Source organism: Heterodontus francisci, chromosome 14, assembly GCF_036365525.1.
Source record: "Heterodontus francisci isolate sHetFra1 chromosome 14, sHetFra1.hap1, whole genome shotgun sequence".
Lineage (NCBI taxonomy): Eukaryota > Metazoa > Chordata > Chondrichthyes > Heterodontiformes > Heterodontidae > Heterodontus > Heterodontus francisci.
In genome coordinates this window covers 64,424,049-64,448,030 of record NC_090384.1, presented here as the reverse complement: position 1 = coordinate 64,448,030, position 23,982 = coordinate 64,424,049, and the positions used below count along the sequence as shown (strand labels likewise).

General features: G+C 42.9%; 1 protein-coding gene across 1 annotated transcript in view; it reads left to right on the top strand.

Annotated features, from left to right (window-relative positions):
* Positions 1-23,982, top strand: part of scube2 (signal peptide, CUB domain, EGF-like 2) — a 177,750-nt gene that overhangs the window by 6,476 nt on the left and 147,292 nt on the right. The window contains exons 3-4 of the mRNA XM_068046883.1: positions 194-319; positions 22,511-22,645. Of these exons, the coding sequence (XP_067902984.1) occupies positions 194-319; positions 22,511-22,645 (261 nt within the window). The remainder of the gene's footprint in view (positions 1-193; positions 320-22,510; positions 22,646-23,982) is intronic.

Genomic DNA, 23,982 nt, shown 5'->3' with positions numbered 1-23,982 from the left:
CTTTATCATGTTCAGTACCTGATTTAATATTAAGTGATGATTTTTTAAAACTGAGAATAAATGGGACTGTGGGGTTCTAAGTGAGATTAATATTGCTTTAAATGGTTTTGTAACGATTTGCAATTTTTGTCTGTGTCAGTGTCTCTTTTTAACAGAAACCATCCATCATCCTGTTTTGTGTTCTATTCCTTAGACATTGATGAATGTGATAATGAATACAATGGAGGCTGCGTACATGAATGCATTAACATTCCAGGAAACTATCGTTGCACTTGCTATGATGGATTCATGTTGGCGCATGATGGACACAATTGTTTGGGTAAGAAGAATTTATTATAGTATATTTGCATATATATAAAATAAAACACCAGTGTGGCAAATTGATCTGAAAATTGTATAACCAAATAATGTAAAGTTCCAATTATGTAACAACGTAAATTATTTAAAGAAATAGCATCATTTGAAGTTAGATTTTTCTATTTGCATAAGATTTAGATCCAATATGTATGAGTAATGTTGTGTTAAATATACCAGCATCACTTTTTAAATCTGTTTATACATATGTGAAAATGAAATAATGGTTTTGTTTATTTTTCTAAGTGACTTATTTAAATGAAAGTTCCTTTAAATTGTTTGAGAGACATCAGCATTGAATTCAGTGAAAGAACTTTGGGATCAAATAAACATTGATACACTTATTGAAACACCACATTTAGATTGTTCCTTTGGAATTTAGCTGTTGGAGAAAAGTTCTAAGACTGCAACTGCATTTTGTTTTCAATTGGAATGTGAAATTCTACAGAGCGTACTGAACTGCCTGGCAACCTGCAGAAACACAATGGTTTCTTTTGCTCCATCATCTCTTGTGAAGAATACTTTCAAAAGAGTTTGTATTGTTCTCCATTTCTGTTAACTTAAACAGATCTTCAAAGCTAAAGGCTTGGCTTTGTTTCAGGGGGGGGAAAAAAAGCAAAGATTTTTTTCATTATCATTTCTTAAGATGCACTTTATAAATAGTCTTTCAAAGTCCAAGCATCTACCCAATTAAATTCAGACTTTGATCTACTGAAAGAAGTGGAAATAATTCATTCAGGTAGTTTTTTTTTAGCAATTTATACTCTTCAAACATAAAACATAGAGTTTTGTTAAGACAATGTTGGGTTGGTCATACTATCTCTTAAGCAGAGTTATTGCCAAGTGGTATGAAAATGTTGCATATTACATGTTTAATAAAATATCATCTGTATTCATTATATTAAATGTGATGTGAAGATTGGTATAAGGCAGAAAGGTCACCCTGGTTCACTTGAGGAGGTTCTCAGTCTTATTTAAGATTAACCCCTGACCAAACAGATATAATGTTAAGAATGAAGTGACAGCTTACTGACGACTGGCGTTGAGCCTACTCCACAGTTACCATATAGCACTAAACTGGGTCAAGTCAGTATACATAAATGTGCCTGCATCATTTCAAGGGAATAAAAGGTAAAATAGGTTCAGGAAAATGTGTTTCCTAATTGATTGAGAAAGCAAACACCTAATACTTGTCTGACTAAACAAGGGGTTAGACAACCATAATTTTAATTTTATGAAGTTGAAGTTAATGGTAAATTTATGCTTGTTTCAATATTCTCCCCTTTTACATTGCCATTCAACCTCCTTCCTCTCTCTGAACAGTTCTTTAGCCGAAAAGACAGGATGGTCTAGACTTCTCTCTGACCACATTCAATTAATTCAGGAAGACAGGACTGTCTCGTTTGCAGATTCCTTCCACAGTCACAGTCACTCTATATTGTCTGATTGAGAGGTGTACTGGGCATATCCAGATAAATCTGTCCTGACTCGTTTTATAAAATAAAAACTCACTCCAGATCCTTCAAAATGCTGGTCATGAGGACTTCCTTTGACAGCACCTTTCAGAACTAACAAGATGAAATATGAATGTTTTTATGACAAGTTCAGACCAAATCCATAGCCACATAATCTTGTGTCCCAGAAAAGACAGATGAAAGCTGTATGATTACATTTAGTCAGTGACACAGATAACACAAAATGGGCTGGATTTTATCAACCCCCTGATGTTGGGTTTCGTGACGGGGTGGGGAGGGTTGCGGGTGGTGGAAAATGCCTCCGGGAGAGGGCCACCACGCACCCTGACGCTGGGAGGGCCCGACCCAATACTACCGCTGGCCGCAAGGCCTCGTGGTGGTCCCCCCGGCGCTTGGTGACAGGACCGCAATTTAAATATTTAAATGAATTAAAATAAGTGAATTAATTAATCTCATATCGCCTCCTGATGTTCCGCCGCGATGTTCAGCCCAGCTGCCAGCACTCCTGCGCCTTCAGATCCCCGCCGGGGGAAAACGAGGCGGAACACTTGTGGGGATGGGAGGAGGTAAGTTTATCAGTGTGGGGGCGGGGCGGGGAATGGGGTCAAATTAGTGTCATGGGTGTAGGGGATGGTGGGAAGGGTTGGAGTTGAAAGCTTGTACAGTTTCGGGGGGGAAGGTCAGATGATAAAGATAAGTGCTTTGGGGAGGGAAGGGCAAATAATTTATTTAATTATTGGGTGGGTGGGAGAGAGGCAAAAGAGATGTATTTATTTATTTTAATTCCATTTTCCTTTAAATATTTAAATTTCCCGGTAGGGCTGACAGCCTTTTAAAAATGCTGTCAGTGCCTATGCACAGGCAGCTGACGCCATTGCTGGGGACGGTCAGACCGTGACACACGGCCTGCATGGGCAGGCCACCGTTTTTTTCGCCCCTGCTGGCACATAAAATTTAGCCCAATGTATTTGGCAAGGTATTTGTGCCTCCTATTAAGGCAAGAAGGTGTTAGGCTGCAATTACAAACCTGCAGGTGCTATGATATAAGGATCTGAGCCTCAAATGAGGTGATTGCACTCAGAATTTATTTGCCAAATTTCTCTAGATAGCAAGAACCAATTTGGGAGTAGTAGAGGAAGGACACGTCAGGAGCCAGTAGGATCAGAAAGCCATAAGGTTGTATTTGATCAGTGTTAGAGTTTAGAGTTTGCAGGTTTCAACTTCACTTGGTGAATTTCTGGATGGTAAGGCTGAGTAGAGGGAAGGGAGGAATAAGTGCAGGGAGGTAAACATTGGTCAGTTTTCTGCCTGCTGTTGTAGTTTGAGAATGGTAGAATATTGGTGGTACCAATAGTGAACAAAAGTCAAAAACCTATTACTGGGGGCAATGTACATGCCTGTTGAGGCGAATACTGTTAAACTAAGAATCCAAAGATCAGGTCTATTTAATCAAAGTCTCCCTACCTTTCACTTCAAATTTGGCTCTGCCCACTCAGGTAAACCTCCTTCCACCCTCAATAAAAGTCCATCAATATTTGGGCACAGTAAAAGCTTTCTTTGTGTAAATTTTTACTAGCACATTGTTAGTGAGATGGAGGATTTGCTTAAATCTACAATTTACTTTCTCTCAGCAAGCAGGGAAATACTGCTAACTGCTATGTTTGAATGATTGAGTGACTGTCATGTGACAAGCCCCTCCCCATCTGTGGTTTTAAGCTGGTGTTTTTTTTCTGCAGCAGAGGAGAAGCAACTGGACTCTGTCATGAGCAGATCCTAAGTGGGGGTCTCTCTCTCTCTCTCTCTCTATTCCAGCTTGAAAGCTTTCAAATCCTGCCTGTTGACTGACGTCCTTTGCATACTCTGGCTACAATCAGAAACCCTGTTGGAGGAAATCATCCGCATCGCTGTCTACAACAGAGTCACTTCAAACTAAATGCCTCAGGACCACTGAATTCAGCGAGAAGCCAGCCGAATCACCAAAATCCACAGACTCTATACTTTTTTTTAATGGACTCCAACTCAACCAATCTATCTTTCCCCACTCTGTAACCTATTTGTGTGTGTGTAAACTTCTAGTGTGAGTGTGAGAGTGAAGGTTGGCGCGTTGCTTATTATTTTATTAGTTTGGTTTAGGTACAATAAAGTTAACCTGTCTGATTGGCTCTTGTTATGATCATAGCAAGTAAGTAATCAAACACCTACTAAATTGGCCAGTACATCCACTTTAAGAAAGAATTAAACCTGTTGTGATCAAACAAGGAGAGGGAAAAGAGGGAAGCCCTTCAACCCCTCCTCATTTGACCGTAACAATCATCTAAATTTTCCTTTTGCTTCTGCTCTCTTGTGGACTAATTTGAGAAACAATGGCTAATCTTGCATGCATGTGTAAAAGATCAGATTTTCATTTTCAAATCATCCTTCAACATGCCTATAGGAAATCAGGAATGCAGGAATATTTGCTTTATTCCTCTGAAACCCAAGCTCACCCAGCCCAGTTGTGGGGTTTGTATTGTTGAATCAGCAACTGTCTAACACAGTACAGAGCATGAAACAGAACCCGGGATATTCCTGGTTGATATGACTCTGTGCTGTGCAATAAGCTATGGAGCCATGCAGGCAGTGTAACCCCAGATTTTCCTGGAGCTGACCAGTGATTACAATAGGGTGCAGGTGCTGAGTGAATTCAGGAGGCATTCAGGATCTAACTAGGGTAAAATGGAACCAAAGACTGACAGGAAAAGTTCTATTGGAACAATGGGTTAACTTTAAGGAAGAGATGCTTCAGGTACAGGCTAGGTACATTTCAGTAAGGGCTAAAAGTAAGGGAACCCCAAAAACAGGGCTCCTTGGATAACGAGGAAGATAAAGATTATGATGAAACAAAAAAAGAGGGTGCATGATGATTGTCAGGTGAACTTATCAAGTGAGAACCAGGCCATGTACATTATGTTGAAAGGGAAGGTGAAGAGGGAAAATAAAACTGGCAAAGAAAGAATGTGAGATTAGAATGGCAGTCAACATAAAAGGGAACTCAAGAATCTTCGACTGGCATGTAAATGATACAGGATCTTCGTGATGCCATTATCATCACTTTGTACAAAAACAAAGGAGAAAAATCAGACTGCTCCAACTACCATGGGATCACGCTCATTTCTATTGCTGGGAAGATCCTGGCTACAATACGTCTGAACAGGCTTGTGCCTACCATTGTGGAAGAAAACCTCCCAGACAGCCAGTGTGGTTTCAGAGCCAACAGAGGCACCACAGACATGGTATTTTCACTCAGACAATTACAAGAAAGGTGTCAAGAGCTAAACAAAGGCCTGTACGTCATCTTCATAGACCTCGCCAAGGCATTCGACACTGTGAGCAGAGATGGACTTTGGAAAATCCTTGAAATATTTGACTGGCCATGGTGAAGCAGTTTCATGAAAATCAGTGCGGACAAGTCAGGCAAAACAGCGACCTCTCGAGTCCCTTCCAAATCAGACCAAACTCAAAGTGTACAAAGCCATAGTCCTTACCACCCTTCTGTATGACGCGGAATCATGGGTCCTATACTGCTGTCATGTATGCCTTGAGCACTTCCATCAGTGCTGCCTCCACAGCATTGTCAGGATCCGTTGGCAGGACCGCATCACAAACATTGAAGTCCTGGAAACAGCCAACGTCACCAGCATTTAGGTCATCCTCTTGCAAAGCCAACTGCGTTGGGCGGGTCATGTTGTCTGGATGGACGACAGTTACCTGCCCAAGATTATGTTGTATGGAGAGCTGACCACTTGTAAAAGGAACAGAGGGGCCCCATGCAAACATTTCAAGGACTTCCTGAAGAAGTTCCTCTCTGTGTGCCACATCGACCATCAACAGTGGGAAGTGCAGGCCATAGATCGTGATGCCTGGAGATGCTACATCAGGAGGGCTACAGTCACCTTTGAGACTGAGCGAAGAACCAGCAGGAAAGAGGAAAGGAGGAGAAGGATCGATCCATCTGCCACTTGCACCCGCTGTGGGAGCATGTGCCGATCATGGATAGGCCTGAGCAGTGGGCCTGCAATCGATAAGTACAACCTTCCCAAAACCTTCATCTGCGAAGAAATGCCAAGAGAGTTAGAGGTGGAGTGGGGTCTATTAGGGACAAAGAGGGTAATATATGCTTACAGACACAGGGCAAGGCTAATATACTTAATGAGTACTTTGTATCAATGTTTACTAAGGAAGAGGAATCTGACAAAATAATTGGTAGAAGCGGAAAGAGTAGAGACAATGGATAAGGTAAAAATTGAGAGGGAGGAGGTACTAGAAAGGCTGGCTATGCCTAGGGTAGTTACGTCACCTGGTCCGGTGTCTTGCATTCCAGGTTGCTAAAGGAAGTGGGGGTGACGTTAGTGGAAGGGCTTGCCATAATCTTCTAATCTTCCCTGAATATGGGGGAGATGCCAGAGGATTGGGGAGTGGCAAATGTGACTCCCTTACTCAAAAAAGGGCATAAGGACAGTTCTAGCTACTACAGGGCAGTTAGTTTACCATCAGTGGTGGATAAGGTTTTAGAAACAATAATCAGGGAAAAAATTGACAGCACTTGGAGAGGTTAGAGTTAATTACGGATAGCCAGTACAGGAATTTGTAAAAGGCAGATCATGCCTGACTAATTTAACTGAATTTTTTGATGAAGTAACAGAGAAGGTTGATGAAGGGAATGTGGTGGATGTTGTTTATGTGGATTTTAAGAAAGCATTCAACAAAGTACCATATCAAAGGCTGGTTAACAAAAGTGACAATGAAAAAATTGACTCAAGGACAGAAAACAGCGAGTCATAGTAAATGGAGGATGTTAGACAGTGGTATTCCCCAAGGATCAGTGCTGGGACCACTGCCTTTTTTGCTATATATAAATGATATAGTCCTTGGAATACAGAGTGGAATTTCAAAATTTGTCGATGATACCAAACTCCAGAAACCACCAACTCTGGGTTAATAACTCGGTGACCAGAATGACATACCCTCTGTGAATGGTGGTGTGTTTAATCATCAACTGTATAGTCTGAATGGACTTCCCCTCCATTCTGCCTCTTGTTCCCTGAAATATTATTACTCACTATTTCCTCTATAAATATGCAAACAGCAAAAATAAAAGCACAGAGTGTTTGTTAACAGGCTAATCGCTGTGGAGGGGATGCCGATATAATAAAAAAATTTAAAATGAATAAAACTAAGCCTTTCGAGCTGTTTTTTCATTTTCTTGTAGGGGTAGAACGAGTAGACCACAGACATTGTTGGGGAAATGGATGGGAATCTCAGTTTATTGATAAATGTAAACAGCTCCTGGGAGAAACAACCAGCAGTAAAAGTGGTCTGATTGATGTGAACTAGAACCCATACGCAGTTGGACTGAGCATAGTCCTATGGCCATTCATTTCCTGTACATGGCCCAGGGGATCTAACTATGTTTTTTGTAATCGTTCATGGGATGTGAGCTTTACTGGCAAGGCCAGCATTTGTTGCCAATCCCTAATTGCACTTGAGAAGGGCAATTATTATTACTATTTGTTTCCATTTGTATCAGACTTACTTAAAGGAACGTGGGAATGATGGCTATTCAGAGGCCAAAGCAACCCGCTTCACCAGTAGTTACAGATTTCTTCTAGCTGCCATGGACAAAAGCAGAGCACAGGTACAATGAGGCCCTTACAACCACTAGGGTCATTACTGAGCACACCACCGACATCTTGAGGCAGCACGTCTGATGTCTGAACAAATCAGCAACTCCCAGTGTCTCTAAGATCATAGTCATCTGCTGCACAATCCATATCTTTGTTATACAAATGGGCCTAACCATGGAGAAGGAAGCAGTCAATCCAGAATCATATTCAGGAACCAGCCAGTGACCATAAAGGTGTAGCTTCTGTTACGTCAGTGCACCCTTGGCGAGCACAACGTACATTTAGCTAAGTGTCTGTGCTGCCCCTTTAAGGAATGCCAGACAACAACCCATTATAATTTGCTGAGGAACCTAAGATATCGAGGAGAACTTACCTGGCTGATGTACCCAATATCAAGATTGAACAACAATGGACACATACAAAAGTTGAGATAAGGGTAATGCCTTGAGATTACAATTGAAATTCCACATTCAGATTGCATTGGGCTTGGAAGTTTAGATCAGAATGTCCATCCTGACTTACAGTGATGTGAGTAGTGAAGGTTACGTACATTGCCTGTAGTTAATCAATGCTCTATCTGTGCCACCACTATCTAAAGCAGAGTTTGCCCTTCAAATGACTGTGGGCTGGATATTGTTTTCCCCCAGGCGTTGGGTTCCATGGCGGGAGGGGCCTGAAGATGCTTCTGGGAGAGGGCCGCCATGCACCCCGATGCCGGGAGGGCATGGCCCGATATTACTGGCGGTGGTGAAGCCTCGTTGCGGTGACGGAACCCCCATTTGAATATTTAAATAAATTTAAATGAATGAATTAATGATACGTCACCGCCTGATGTCCCGCTGCAATCTTCGGGCCAGTTGCCGGCACTCCCGCGCCTTCAGATCCCCATCTGGGATGTCATGGAACTGCTTTTTTTTCTCCTCTGTTTAAAAAACAGTGTGCCTTTAAAAACTAAAGGGGGGCATAGTGTGCCAGCTGCACCTGTTCCTAAGCCACAGCAGGAGAGAGAGGTCACATGGTGTCCTGTAACTTTTAACTGTATGTAAAACCGGCTAAAACCAGTTTGAACTGGAGATAAACGAAGTGTGCTGTACATTGAAAAGAAGCTGTCTATTTCTCAGCAGAGACACATCTACATTGAGCTCAGACTGTGTTTGCCTAAGAAGGAAAGAACCCTGGAAAGAACATTTTCATTGTTGGAAGTAACTCCCTCTATTGCATCTTTGTGTTTGCTGGAATTCTCAGTAAAGTTTTACTAAAAGACTGCTGATTTTAAAATACAAGTAGACCAATTGCTGTGCTGCTAGTTGAAAGAACTCTGTGATGCCTGCTGCAGCTGAAGTACTTTGACTGCCTATCTATTAAAAACTGTTGCATTGAATTTGCCTGGAGATTTCGAGTGGCATCTGGTTACTCTGGGATACCTCATCAACCGGGAACATAACTTACCAGGACTTACAACCCAGCTACTTATTTTATTCCTAAGAAACACTTTAAAAAAAAAAAACAATTAACCATTGTTAGTTTTTGAATATATATGTGTGTGTGCATGGGCGGCTTAGGTTAAATAAGAAGTTATAAGGTCTTCAGACATCTTCTTTGGCCTCCTTATCTCGAGAGACAATGGAGGTGGTCAGTGGTGTGTGGAGCAGCACCTGGAGTGGCTATAAAGGCCAATTCTAGAGTGACAGACTCTTCCACAGGTGCTGCAGAAAAATTTGTTCGTCGGGGCTGTTACACAGTTGGCTCTCCCCTTGCACTTTTGTCTTTTTTCCTGCCAACTGCTAAGTCTCTTTGACTCGCCACACTTTAGCCCCGTCTTTATGGCTGCCCGCCAGCTCTGGCGAACGCTGGCAACTGACTCCCACGACTTGTGATCAATGTCACAGGATTTCATGTCGCGTTTGCAGAAGTCTTTAAAGCGGAGACATGGACGGCTGGTGGGTCTGATACCAGTGGCGAGCTCGCTGTACAATGTGTCTTTGGGGATCCTGCCACGTAGGTTTATCTTAATAGTGTTCAAGATTAAGCTTTTTAATAGTTAATTTGTTGTTGTCTAAAGATTCCTGGTTTGGTGTATTTTATTCTGGGGATTAATAAAGTGTTTAATTTGACTGTTTTCTGGTTGGGTGGGAAATCTTTAATAATATGCTGCGACCTGTGGAGTGATGGGACAGAATTGACAGTGCAATGCTCCCGCCTCGGTTGTAACAGGGGAAACGAGGCGCCACACTGGTTGTGGGGGGGGGGAGGAGGAATGGGGTCAAAGTAAAGTCATGGGTGTAGGGGATGGTGGGAAGGGTTGGAGTTTAAAGTTTGTGGGGTGGGGGGGGGCGGTGGAGGGGAAGGTCAGATGGACAAGGTTAGTGGTTTGGGGGAGGGGAAGGGCAAATAATTAACTTTATTGTTATGGGGTGGTGGGAGAGGGGCAGAAAAAATGTCTGTATTTCTTTTTATTTACTTTACCTTTTAAATATTTAAATTTCCCAGTAGGGCTAAAGGCCCTTTAAAAATGGCAAACTTATGGACCATATTTCAGCTTTCCTCATATGTGGACACCACTAGGGCCATGCAAATGGAGTGTTCTGTTGCTCTCACAAACTATCGTGGGATTGGTGCTGGCGATCAGCAGCTGGCATGTACAACACTTGCACTGGAATAAAAACAGAAAGTGCTGGAAATACTCAGCAGGTCAGACTGCGCACAGGCAGCTGACACCATTGCCAGCCTATCTAGGGTAATCAGATAATCAACCCCAAGGACATGCTTAGAGGGAAGCCAGTTAAAGTGGCCAAAAGGAAACCCAGAATGATGCCAGCTGCTGATCGCCAGCACCAATCCCACGACGGTTTGTGGGATCAATAGAGCACTCCATTTGCATAGCCCCAGTGGTATCCATGTATGAGGAAATCTGAAATATGGTCCAAAAGTTTGTCACATCTTTAAAAAAAATCCATGCCACAATCTGGAGCTGTACCCCTCGGTGGGTGCCACAGCCGCCATTCAGCAACCTGGTCACCAATGCTCTGCCAGGTCTCTGAGGGTAGGAGGCCAGAAATTCCCAGCATTGGGAGTCCCCATCTTCAACTGGTCAATCAAGAATTCTGGGACAAGTTTGAGACCCAGCATATCATCAGTTCTGATGAAAGGTCACAGACCTGAAACGTTAACTCTGCTTCTCTCCCCACAGATGCTGCCTGACCTCCTGAGTATTTCCAGCACTTTCTGTTTTTATTTCGGATTTCCAGCATCTGTGTCAAGGGATATAGAGGATTGGATAAAGAAAAAAAAGGAGGCTTATGGCAGATTCAGAGGGCTGAAAACAGCAGAGGCCCTAGAGGCGTATAGAATGTGTAGGGGGGTACTTGAAAAAATAATTAGGAGAGCAAAGAGGGGGCATGAAAAAACACTGGCGGGCAAGATAAAGGAAAATCCCAAGGTGTTTTATAAGTATATTAAGGGCAAGAGAATAACTAGGGAAAGAGTAGGGCCCATCAAGGACCAAAGTGGCAATCTCTGTGTGGAGCCGGAGGACGTAGCTGAGGTTTTAAATGATTACATTTCATCCGTGTTCACTATGGAGAAGGATGATGTAGGTGTAGAGATCAGGGAGGGGATTGTGATATACTTGAACAAATTAGCATTGAAAGGGAGGAGGTTTTAGGGGGCTTAAAAGTGGATAAATCCCCAGGCCCAGATGAGATGTATCCCAGGCTGCTATGTGAGGCAAGGGAGGAGATTGCAGGGGCTCTGACACAAATTTTCAAATCCTCTCTGGCCACAGGAGAAGTGCCAGAGGATAGGAGGACAGCGAATGTAGTACCATTATTCAAGAAGGGTAGTAGGGATAAACCAGGTAATTGCAGGCCAGTGAGTCTAACATCGTTGCTAGGGAAACTATTGGAAAAAATTCTGAGGGACAGGATTAATGTCCACGTGGAGAGGCAGGGATTAATCAGGGATAGTCAGCACGGCTTTGTCAAGGGGAGATCATTTTTCGAGGAGGCGACTAGATGTGCAGATGTGGGCAAAGCAGTTAATGTAGTCTACACGGACTTCAGCAAGGCTTTTGATAAGCTCCCGCATGGGAAATTGGTCAAGAAGGTAAGAGCCCTTGGGATCCAGGACAATTTGGCAAATTGGATCCAAAATTGGCTTAGTGGCAGGAGGCAGAGGGTGATGGTTGTTTTTGCAATTGGAAGCCTGTGACCAGTGTCTTGTCTCCTCCGAATCCTTCTTACACTACATTAAAAACCACAGTTTTTAAAATCATAATCATACTACAAAGTCCAGCATACATCACAATGTCCCTTTAATGAAGTAGTTTGATCTTGATGAACCAACCCTATCCACTGCGCCTACTCAACAGGTGCACACATTCAGAAGGGCGGAAGTTCAAGAATTTAGGGCAAGTGACACCACCTCATCCTAAATCTTGTCATTTGGCTGTAGTTGCCGAGTGAGTGCTTCTTCAGTGCATCCTGAAATTAAACTAAATTTATGTCAGGGCACTTCTCCAACAGACCCCTGGGAAATGTTATTCCTCTGCAAGCCAGGTACACAGGGGCCAGTTCTAACAGCCAACCAGCACCACAACAAAGATCAGCTATCTTGAAGCAAGCCAGAGTTCAAAGCTGGAACTTTCCTGATTTTGTAGCTCTATGTTTCCTGGTTGTATAGCTATATCACCTATTGAATTGTCTATTGAACCATCAGGGAATCCAAGAGCATTTATTAGGATAATAGATTTGATTTAATAAAAATGAAAAATAGAGAGACCCTTTATACTGCCAATATGCAACCAGAAAAATGCTCATGAGTTTCTTTACACCAAGAGCCTTTTTAGACCTCCAGTGCCCAAGAAGAAGCTAGCAAGAGAGAGTCCAGAATTCTTTGTAAGACATTAGCCAAGTTTGTTAAGCCAGATAACTCAAAAGTCCGCTTAATATAAATTTAAAGATGCTGCAATCTGCAGTAATCAAATAAAGCATATTCAGAATCTGAATCATGTTCTTACGTGTCCTTTTCCTTCTGTACTATCAATATACAGCAATAGAAAATAAATTATCTAATGTAATCCAACAGGAATTCCCTTTATCTGTAGCACAAGATCAAACTGAGTGCTTTTAGTTCCAACTTCTCCACCAATACTGGCCTTCCTCCAAATACACTCTAATTTATCATTGTGAAGTTTGTTATTTAGATCTACTTCCCTGGTTCCTCTCAATACTAACAGAGTATTAGCACAAACAGTCAGAAATAATGGATAAATATATGAAACAATGAGCAGAATTTTATCCTGCCCTGAGAGACAGGAACAGAGGCGGGGGACAGACAAAGTGGCATTGGGTGGCATGCCCACCATTGTCCTACCCCCATGCCATTTTGTGAAGGGCGGGGAAGTTGGAGGACGGCCCTCCCACCCAAGGCCAATTTAGCCACTTAACTGGCCAATTAATGGCTACTTAATTAAGGGCAACTTCCTGCCTCCGCTCCCATTTCATCAACGTCGGAAGGGCCTGCTGCCGCAGCGACACACTGCCAGGTGAAACCTGGTGGCCTCCAAGTGGGCTTGGGCAGGAAGGGTGGGGGGAGTTCCCTTCCCCGGGCCAATCCATGGCCCACAGCCCCTCCAGCAGCGATGGCCGCCCCTGCGGCAGGACTTCCCCCACTCTCACTAACCTCACACCCTCGTTGGGGAGTGCCCGACTGGCCGTGACGATCCTGACCCCACCGACCTGCGTCCCAGGGTCCCCTCCATCGCCGCCATTGCAGGCTTCGTGCAATACCGACAGTGGCCACTGCTCCCAGTAGATTTGCTGGCACTGCAGAGCTGCTGGCCCTCCGATTGGCTGGCAGCTCTGGAGGCAGGAGCTTGTCCTTTAAAGGGACGGCATCCCCGATAGCGGGCAGTTAATTTCACCAGGGGTCCAACAGAGGACCGAGGCAGTGTCTCCCCCTGCCTTCCAGCCCAATGACTTTTGACACTTTTAAGTTCTTAAATCATTTTCAAATATTTTCTGGGTGGGTTGGCAGTGGAGGAAAAGCTGCAGTAGAAAATCAAACACTTTTACTGTAAGCCTTAATTGAATATATTCAAATAATTCAATATTGATTTTGTATTTGTACATAAAGAGCATGAATCAATATCTAAACAGCATGTCTGGATGTTTAGAAGTTATTTCATAACCTGATAATAGAAAGAATGGGCAAATGAAGCACTTGTTATGTCACATATGTAGTGCTGGACGTCTAGCTACAGAAAGGAAACAATTTTATCTAACACTTCTACAAAAAGGTAATAGAATGCTATAATTCCCTGGCACAGTGGCGCAGTGGTTAGCGGCGCAGCCTCACAGCTCTAGTGACCCAGGTTCAGTTCTGGTTACTGTCTGTGTGGAGTTTGCAAGTTTTCTCTGTGACTGTGTGGGTTTCTGCCGGGTGCTCTGGTTTCCTCCCACAGGCAAAGACTTGCAGGTTGATAGGTAAATTGGCCATTGTAAATTGCCCCTCGTGTAAGTTGGTGGTAGGAGGGAAGATGGGGATGTGGTAGGGAATATGGGATTAAAGTAGGATTGGTATAAATGGGTGGTAGATGGTTGGCACAGACTTGGTGGGCTGAAGGGCCTGTTTCGGTGCTGTGTATCTCTATATAATATGGGGGTTCATTTTCTGTTTTGTGCATACCTGGGAAACACATATACAGTGGGCTATTGATTTCCCCCCACCCCCAGCTCCTGCAATCACCAAGACTTACGGTTACCAGTCCTCCCAGACTGTCTGGAAGTCTCCGGAATTGTGAATTGACCTCCTGTTGTGACCACTCAGGAAAGATAACATGAACCAAAAAAGAAGAATGGAGGTAATAATGTCAGGGGGGAGGAGCGGAGTTCACATTCGTTTAAGTTCTCTAGATACCTGGAATCCATTAAGTGGCTTGCAAGTGAAATACTAAGCTTAATAGAGATGTAATACCTCCGAATGGAAATCAAGTGAATACCTATCTTTCTCAATCAATGACCTGATACTGAAATTGCATCTTCAGAAACCACAGATCTCAACGCCTCACATTCCCACACATTCATTAGCAGGTACTTAATTATGAAATAATCATGCAGCTATCCATTTTTTAATAAAATATGACTTTCTGGTCCATTAACAATGTAAACAGATCAAACGTGTAACCTGTACCAATCCCATTCATTCCTGGAATGTGCCAGATCTCTTGTATAACATTGATTTCAAAAATCCTGTTCACTCATACAAGTCATTTCCGACAATTATCACTGTGGTGCTCCTGCAATTAGGTGCAAGGCAAGGAAACAGTATTTTTGAGATTATTATTTACCTCTCCATACACACACACACAAAAAATCACAAGCAACCATCCTTCTTCTGAACCATAATTAATTTGGAAATCCAATTCGCTGGGTCCAAATCCTGGAATTCCCTAACTGCATTGAGAATACCTTCACTACATGGGCTGCAGCTCCTTCTCAATGGCAACTAGGGACAGGCAATAAACTGTATCCCGAGAAAGAATAAAGAAAAAGTAGTCGAAGGTTGTATCACCTGATTGGCCGACATGGGATCAACAGAATGCTTCTCCTTAGCCCAAAATACCATCAGAACAGAATATCATTACAGCAGAGCTGATCAGGATGCAACTGTATGATCATGAGATCAACCCCACTAATCAAATCCCCTCAAAGAATGTCCTTCATATAAGCCTAAAACATTCAATGGGACTTCTTCTTGTCTTCTCATGGCATCCTTAATTGCGAACTGTTCAGAGAAGCTATGCACTATGGTGAAATATTACTCTTCTGTCAAAAAGGAACATCATACGCTTCAAAGCCTGTTATTCTAAAACCAGTTTGGCCTAATTTGGCCTAACCACCAGCCTCAAGAAAACGAACATCATGGGGCAGGACGTCAGAAATGCTCCATCCATCAATATCGGCGACCACACTCTGGAAGTGGTTTAAGAGTTCACCTGCCTAGGCTCAACTATCACCAGTAACCTGTCTCTCAATGCAGAAATCAACAAGCGCATGGGAAAGGCTTCCACTGCTATGTCCAGACTGGCCAAGAGAGTGTGGGAAAATGGCGCACTGACACGGAACACAAAAGTTCGAGTGTATCAAGCCTGTGTCCTCAGTACCTTGCTCTATGGCAGCGAGGTCTGGACAACGTATGTCAGCCAAGAGCGACGGCTCAATTCATTCTATCTTCGCTGCCTCCGGAGAATACTTGGCATCAGGTGGCAGAACCGTATCTCCAACACAGAAGTCCTCGAGGCGGCCAACATCCCCAGCTTATACACACTACTGAGTCAGCGGCGCTTGAAATAGCTTGGCCATGTGAGCCGCATGGAAGATGGCAGGATCCCCAAAGACACATTGTACAGCGAGCTCGCCACTGGTATCAGACCCACCGGCCGTCCATGTCTCCGCTTCAAAGACGTCTGCAAACGCGACATGAAGTCCTGTGACATTGATCACAAGTTGTGGGAGTCAGTTGCCAGTGTTCGCCAGAGCTGGCGGGCAGTCATAAAGGCGGGGCTAAAGTGTGGCGAGTCGAAGAGACTTAGCAGTTGGCAGGAAAAAAGACAAAAGCGCAAGGGGAGAGCCAACTGTGTAACAGCCCCGACAAACAAATTTTTCTGCAGCACCTGTGGAAGAGCCTGTCACTCTAGAATTGGCCTTTATAGCCACTCCAGGCACTGCTCCACACACCACTGACCACCTCCAGGCGCTTACCCATTGTCTCTCGAGATAAGGAGGCCAAAGAAGAAGATTCTAAAACCAGTCAGAGGACTAACAAATGCAAAACATGGGTTTGTCTGACCTGCCATCATTTTCCAGGATTTGTTACTTAGAGTTCTACATCAGTCTCCCAAAACTTCCCTGTCTGCCAGGGAACCTTTAACCTGCTTAAAGGGAAGTCTGATCAGTGTTCCAAATTTCTAAAATTAGCTGTTTGGTGCAAGTCACAGTTCTCGAGAAACTATTTCTGAGCAACTGGATACAACTGATCAACTCCCTCTGAGCTTCCATAAAGATAATACCAAAAATAAAGTTCCAAAGCAATTTCCACACCACCATTATTGCCAAATTGTCTTATACTCTCCAAAATCAAGGAGAACATGATCTGGTCATAATCCGGGAGTGGAATTTCATTATAAACTCTAAACTGAAAGTGTTCACTTACTGAAGTCACAACCTATAACTTGTATGTACAATCCACAATGAATAAGAGGGCTGAAAATCCATGAGGCCGACATTCCAGTGCAAGTGAAAGCAAAATGCTGCAGATAGTCATAGAGTCATAGATTTATACAGCACAGAAACAGGCTCTTCTGCCCATCGTGTCTGTGCCAGCCATCAAGCACCTATCTATTCTAATCCCATGTTCCTGCACTTGGCCCGTAGCCTTGTACGCTATGGCGTTTCAAGTGCTCATCTAAATACTTCTTAAATGTTGTGAGGGTTCCTGCCTCTACCAGCCCTTCAGGCAGTATGCTCCAGATTCCAACCACCCTCTGGGTGAAAAAAACTTTTCCTCAAATCCCTTCTAAACCTCCTGCCCCTTAGCTTAAATCTATGTCCCCTGGTTATTGACACCTCCGCTCAGGGAAAACGTTTCTTCCTATCTACCCTATCTATGCCCCTCATAATTTTGTGTACCTCAGTCAGGTCCCCCTCAGCCTTTTCTGCTCTAAGGAAAGCAACCCTAGCCAATCCATGCAAACAAGGAACCCAGATCAACGACCCTTTTGAAAGCCGAATGCAAGGTTGTAGCACCTGAAGAACAATGGGTTTCACTCTCCCAGACTCTCAGATCGTAAACAGGGAGCCAGGGGCTCTGAAGGTGCAAACTTGAGTTGAGATTTTTAGCACCTGAAAGCAAAGGAAAGCCCGGGTAGTTCTGATGTGGCCAGACTTGTGGACTCTGCATATTGAAAAAGGCAATTTTTTTTTATTATTCATTCATGGGATGTGGACGTCGCTGGCCAGGCCAGCATTTATTCCCCATCCCCAATTGCCCTTGAGAAGGTGGTGGTGAGCTACTTTCTTGAACCCCTGCAGTCCATGTGGGGTAGGTACACCAACAGTGCTGTTAGGAAGGGAGTTCCAGGATTTTGACCCAGCGACAATGAAGGAACGGTGATATAGTTCCAAGTCAGGATGGTGTGTGACTTGGAGGGGAACTTGCAGGTGGTGGTGTTCCCATGCATCTGCTGCCCTTATCCTTCTAGGTGGTAGAGGTCATGGGTTTGGAAGGTTCTGTCTAAGGAGCCTTGGTGCATTGCTGCAGTGCATCTTGTAGATGGTACTATTGCCGTTTGATACTGGATAAATTCAACAGGCTTTCAGAAGTCTGGAAGCTGTAATGAAGACTGGAAGAGAGACTCAGACCAGCAGGGGCAGCCTCAGAAGAGAGAGAGAGAAAACATCTGCTCTCAGAACACTGATACAGTGAAAGGCTGCTCAGACTTGAATCCAATTTGAAAAGCTGAGGTTTGCGGAGGAAAAAGACCAATGTTTTCTCTGCCAGCATGGCTCAATTTATATAATTTGACTGTGCACCTATACAGGTATCTGAGAGGGCCATCACATTTCAGAATTGCTGAATTCCTCAGAGTTATTGGGGCTATTGATTGCATCCATGAGGTGTTGCATGCCCTAAATATAAACCTCCATATCTATATAAACTGCAATGGCTTCCATTCCTTTAAAGTACTGCTTCTTTATGGTGATAGGCATAGCTTCTTGCATGTGGATTCACAACATCCTGAGATCTTTCATAATGTTTTTGTACTCTGTCAGTACTGTATCTCAGTTCTATTTTAACAGCAGAGTTAAGGGCCATGCTGGCTGCTGGGCAACAAGTCCTGTTAGTCCTATTGCTTATGACACCTCTGCCTAGGACCACTGAAAAGGAGCAGGCGAAATGAAGCACACATGAAGACGAGATAAGAATTGAGAAATCTTCGAGCTACTCAAGACTGTCTAGAATCAGAATGGGTCTGGTGATACCTTACACAATGTGCTCAGCAAATTGTGGTACCATGTTGTGTGCTTTACAGTTTTTCAGACAGGAACGGACTGATGGTTGATATTTCAGAGCAGGCCTCAGAGCCTGAAGATGCTGTAGAACAGACCCATGAAGAACAGAAGGCAAATTCAATGGTTGCCCTGTATCTGAGAGACAAAATCATTCAGCACACAGATAAATGCAGCAGCATTATTTGAAAATCCGAGTTCATCAAACCTCCTTTCACCAGACTTTCTAATGTCTATGCAAGTTCCTTGCTCCTCACAGCTAACCATCACATCCTAATCCTGAGCCACAACATCGGCACATAATCTGTACACCATTTTTGTACGAGAAAACCAAAGAACTGTCAGGTTAAATATTCCAGTGATTTATGAAAATTGTATACAATAACATAATTTTGCTCTGTCACCTCAAACACCCTTTGTGACCACACACGTTTTTCTCTGACATGTTCTAATACACTTTCTATGTGTCACATAGAGTCATAGAGAGGTACAGCACTGAAACAGGCCCTTCAGCCCACTGAGTCTGTGCTGACCAGCAACCACCCATTTATACTAATCCTACATTAACCCCTTATTCCCTACCTTCCCTCAATTCTCCTACCACCTACCTACACTAGGGGCAATTTACCATGACCAATTTACCTATCAACCTGCAAGTCTTTGGCTGTGGGAGGAAACCAGAGCACCTGGCAGAAATCCACACAGTCACAGGGAAAACTTGCAAACTCCACACAGACAGTACCCAGAACTGAACCCAGGTCACTGGAGCAGTGAGGCTGCAGTGCTAACCACTGCACCACTGTGTCACCTGAGGGCTTGGGGTCTAAGATATAGCAGACTACTGCAAAATATTATGAGTCTCTTAGGGTGGAAGTGGCCCTTCTCAAGAGTCACCAAGTCTTGGGGTGGACAAGGGACAGGCTGACTCTTTGTCATGTGCTGCTTGGTAGTTCAGTCCTGTAAAGGTGAAGACATCTGCAGGGAGCTGATCAAGTGATCCTTCTCGGTGAGACCCTGAGGGGAAGCAGCCTCAGAGGTAGGTGCACCAGCTTCTCCACTTGCTGAGGGAACAGAAATCTGTTCATGAGCAATCAGGAGACAGACAGACTTCATGGAAGCAGAAAGTTCCTTAAATCCCTTAGGAAGAATCTACCAATGTACTTTGCAATCTGATTGTTGTTGACCTCTCCAGATAATCCCCCAAATTCAGTAGTCTATCATTCAGTGCCTCCACATTGAGTTGACTGACATGCCTGGAGCTGTCATGAAACGGGGAAGTTTGTAGATGCTCCTGCACCTGCCAGTTTCTCCAGTCTGTCCTGTCCTGAGTTGAACTCCTCTCTGATGGTGCACAGCAGGGCAGCGGACTCCACCATTAACCCAGCCATTTGTCAAACATCTTTGGATGTGTACTTGACACACAGCTGGCCTAGGTATCCATCACCAGGTCTGGCTTAACCCCAGCAAACTCTGCCAGACCTTGCTCTTTCCACTGCCAAAACCATCCAGTACTTGAGGATCATCCTGAAGGACAAAATTATTGAAAGGTCTTTTTCTTGACCACCAACCATCTCCTTAAGCTCTTGACCCTCATCTCTGGCAAAGTGTAAGGAGTTAATTGATTTCTTCTTCACCAGGCTAGGGACCATCAATTCAACATCCTCAGTTGCTTCTATCCTTTCTTCTTATCCACTAAGCCAAAACTCCCTTCCAGCACCTCATGCTCTGTCTTCATGTATTTGCGCTCATTTCTCTAGAAACACCCAATTTGAATCCTTTCGAAGAGTTTCCACCCCAGGGCAGCATTAAAACAACCCTAGCCAAAGACTTGGTAGACATTCTCTGTGACTGTGACCATGTTGCAATATCCACTGTTGATCCTCCTGGACCTCCTTGTAGCACTTGACATGGCCAACTTCATGTGTGAACTAAAATGCTGAATGTTGATCAGCTATTTGAATGTAAAGAGCTTCTCAGCCATTCTTGAACCTGTTTTGACCTGCCATATCGGTGCAGGTAAAAAAAAAGCAACCAGGTCCAAAGCCTGAAACAGGTGTTGAGCCTTTTACATATACCTTGTGCAATATTGGGTTTCCCTGAACGCAGCCAACACTGGTCTGCATGTGTTCAGGAAGTCCAAGTCGGCATGCAGCCTGTGTTCAAAATATATTAACCTAAATATGGAGCCGAAGGACCCGGAGTACTCCTCCTGGCTCCACAATCAAACTACACATGCCACTCCTTCCATATCCCCGCCACCCACCCACCCCCTAATTGAGACCTTGACCCCACTGATCACCACCTCGCTGATTGCCACTGATTGCTACCTACCTTTCCTTATCCTGGACCCCACTACACACCTTGCCTGTCACTCCCGTCACGATCGCCTCTCTTTCAGTTACTTGCCCCCTCCCCACGTCTCCTGGTTCCCTTTAGAGACTTGCCTAAGGGATGCCGTGGGCCAATCTTCAAAGTCTCTTGAAGAAGTTCTTCTGTTCTCTCCGGCTGTTCTGAAGAAGGGTCACTGACCTGAAACGTTAACTCTGCTTCCCTCTCCACAGATGCTGCCAGACCTGCTGAGTATTTCCAACGTTTCTTGTTTTTACTTCAAGGTCTCTGGTGAGCTGCCCAAGGACACCGATTAGGTGTTTGCAGCTCGACCGTTCTATGATAATAAGGGCCAAGATCCAATATAGATTTGTCTCGAGCCTATCCATTAAAGCACAAGAATCGTTTCCTGCATGCCTTGGTATGGGCACAGTCAAATTTCTAGTCCACAGTCTTTACCTTGGTAACAAAGAAACCCATGAAGCCCTCATGATGTTAGACTGAGGTTGGAGGGAACAGAGGATAGGGGTTTAATGAAGCAGAATGATCCTGGAATAATGGGTAGTTTTGGCAGAAAGATGCCTGATGGATGTGGTCAAGCCAGTTGTGCACCAAGTATGCTCATGTTTGTGGCCCTTGGACTTGAAAGAGTAAAGCAGAGGGGTGAAATGGAGCAATGACTAAGAAGGGAATTGGTGAATGTTTTGTTGGATCTAAAGGTGGCGGCAAGTGAATGAAGTTGATTTACCTGTGCATTTGATGAGAATTTATCACACTGGGAAATCTAACGTTTTAGGATAACAAAAACATGTGGTGAATCTGAGACTGTGCGATTTGTAGTAGCAAATGGGAGCATAGTGATCCAAAGATTTTCATGACTTTGCTCAATTTCTACATAATAAATTCCAGCTTTCTTCTCTGAATTAACACCTCTAAGTGTTGCTTAGTTATTGAATTTGAGAATTTTTCATTACTATTGTACTTTATTATTCAGAAGCTTGATCATTCATGTTAATAATAAGCATGTAATAAAGATTATTTCCCCTAATTATTTCAGGGAAAAAATTATGAAATGTTAAATCTTTATGTTGTTGTGTTATCAACATTGCCTTAAGTACATCAAGAGCTTCTGGTAGTAAGAATGATGGTATCTGTTTTTATAGTTTCATTTTAAATTTCATTAATTGAGCTGTGTTTGTAGATTGCCGCTCAGTTTTGAAGATGATGAAAATACAGGCATTTTTTTCCTTCGTTGGTTGAGCTGCTCTAAAACAAAGAATACTTAATGATTTACAGCTTTTAAGCTTGACGCTTACCCATTGTCTCTCGAGACAAGGAGGCCAAAGAAGAAGAAGAAGAATATTTACAAATCCAAACTCGGCAGAAGACATTGATTATGAATCACTTTTTACTTGTTATATGGACTCATTACATTCTTTTGTAGAGTAATGTTTCTATGTAAGTAAGTAAAGTATGACACTATTGTTAAAAAGTAAATATTTCGCTTGCTAACAAATTAAGGTAGAGGTACAAGTGTTAATTTCATATTACAACCTCTGATTTAATATTAATTCACAAACGGGTACAAAAATAACTATATATATATTTTTCCTCCTTTTAGATGTGGATGAGTGTATATTTAACAATGGTGGTTGCCAACACACCTGTGTAAATACAGTGGGTAGTTATGAGTGTCAATGTAAAGAAGGATTCTTTCTGAGTGACAACCAGCACACCTGTATTCATCGTTCAGAAGGTATGTTCAGTATAAAACTAGGATTCTCCTATGTAACAATATTCATTCTTTGTCAGTGTAATTGAAGACTGAACGTATATGTAATCATTTTACTGAATTTATTTATTAAAAATTAGGCTTACCGAATAATACACAAGTAGGAGATCCTTTGCTTAGTTGTTTTATGTTTAGGTGGAAACTGTGTTTAGTTATTAAGTACTGTATATCGATTGATTTAAATTAAATATATGTATGTAGAAACCAAATAAACCTTATGAACTTCTGTATTATGATATATCAATAATAGTTGTCTGATGGGTGATCATTTTCAATTCTAAACTCCAACTGTTTTCTGTCATAGCTTTTCTTGTCTGTCAGCATTTTATTGATATGTATGTAATAATTGCTTCTCTGCTGCTGTTCCATAAGCTACACATTATCTTACATATTGTTCCTCCCCTCTTTATTGTTTAAATTAAGACTTGACTTATTAATTATTGTCCTTTCCCAACAGCTCAAAACTATGGAACTACCTACTTCCCTCAGCCTTCCTTTCCTCCTGCATGGTTCTGAACACATACTGAGTGTGACCTAATCCTCATTACTTAATTATTCCTACATGTTTCAAGCTTAGTGATTTCCTACTTTGGCCCTCTTAGCATACATTTTTCAATTTATTAAAAAAAGTGCAAATATGCACTACTCAAAACATGAATGCTTGTGTAATTAGGGTGTTACTAGATTGATTTAAATTCAAGACATAAGATCAACTTTATTTAAATAGTTAACTTTAAAGAAATCATCTTTTCTGCCAATTTTCTCTCTTTCCCCTTATTCCCTGGAGCCATTGACTTCTTGCTGGGAGACAGTTCTATGAGAATAAGTTGCTCTCTGGTATCGCACTAACATGCAAGTTATTCATATATCACCAACTATTTGGATGGCTGGAGCTTCACAGCTGAACCTTCTCCTGTGCTTAACATGGACATTCATACACTTCAAGCAGGGGTCACTGGATAACAACCATTAGTACTGACCTTGGCCAAATTTTCCCCGATTTATCCATGGGTCCTGTTCAGTTGTAGTACCCTTAGGAATGACAATCTTACCAGTTTGTTGAGATGGATTAATTCAGCACTGAGAAAGTCATTGAACTATTTGGGGGGCTGAAGATTACCTTCTGATGCCATATTAAGGTAGATGGTGGATAGATGTATTCTGCCCTTTTTATTCTAACAGAAAAATAACCCACTTTGTTAATTATCACAAATCTAGTATTTAGGAAGGTTTGAAAATTACTGCCTTTATTGTGAGAAATTTTGTGTAGGGTGTATAGTATTTTGGTCAATTAACACCTC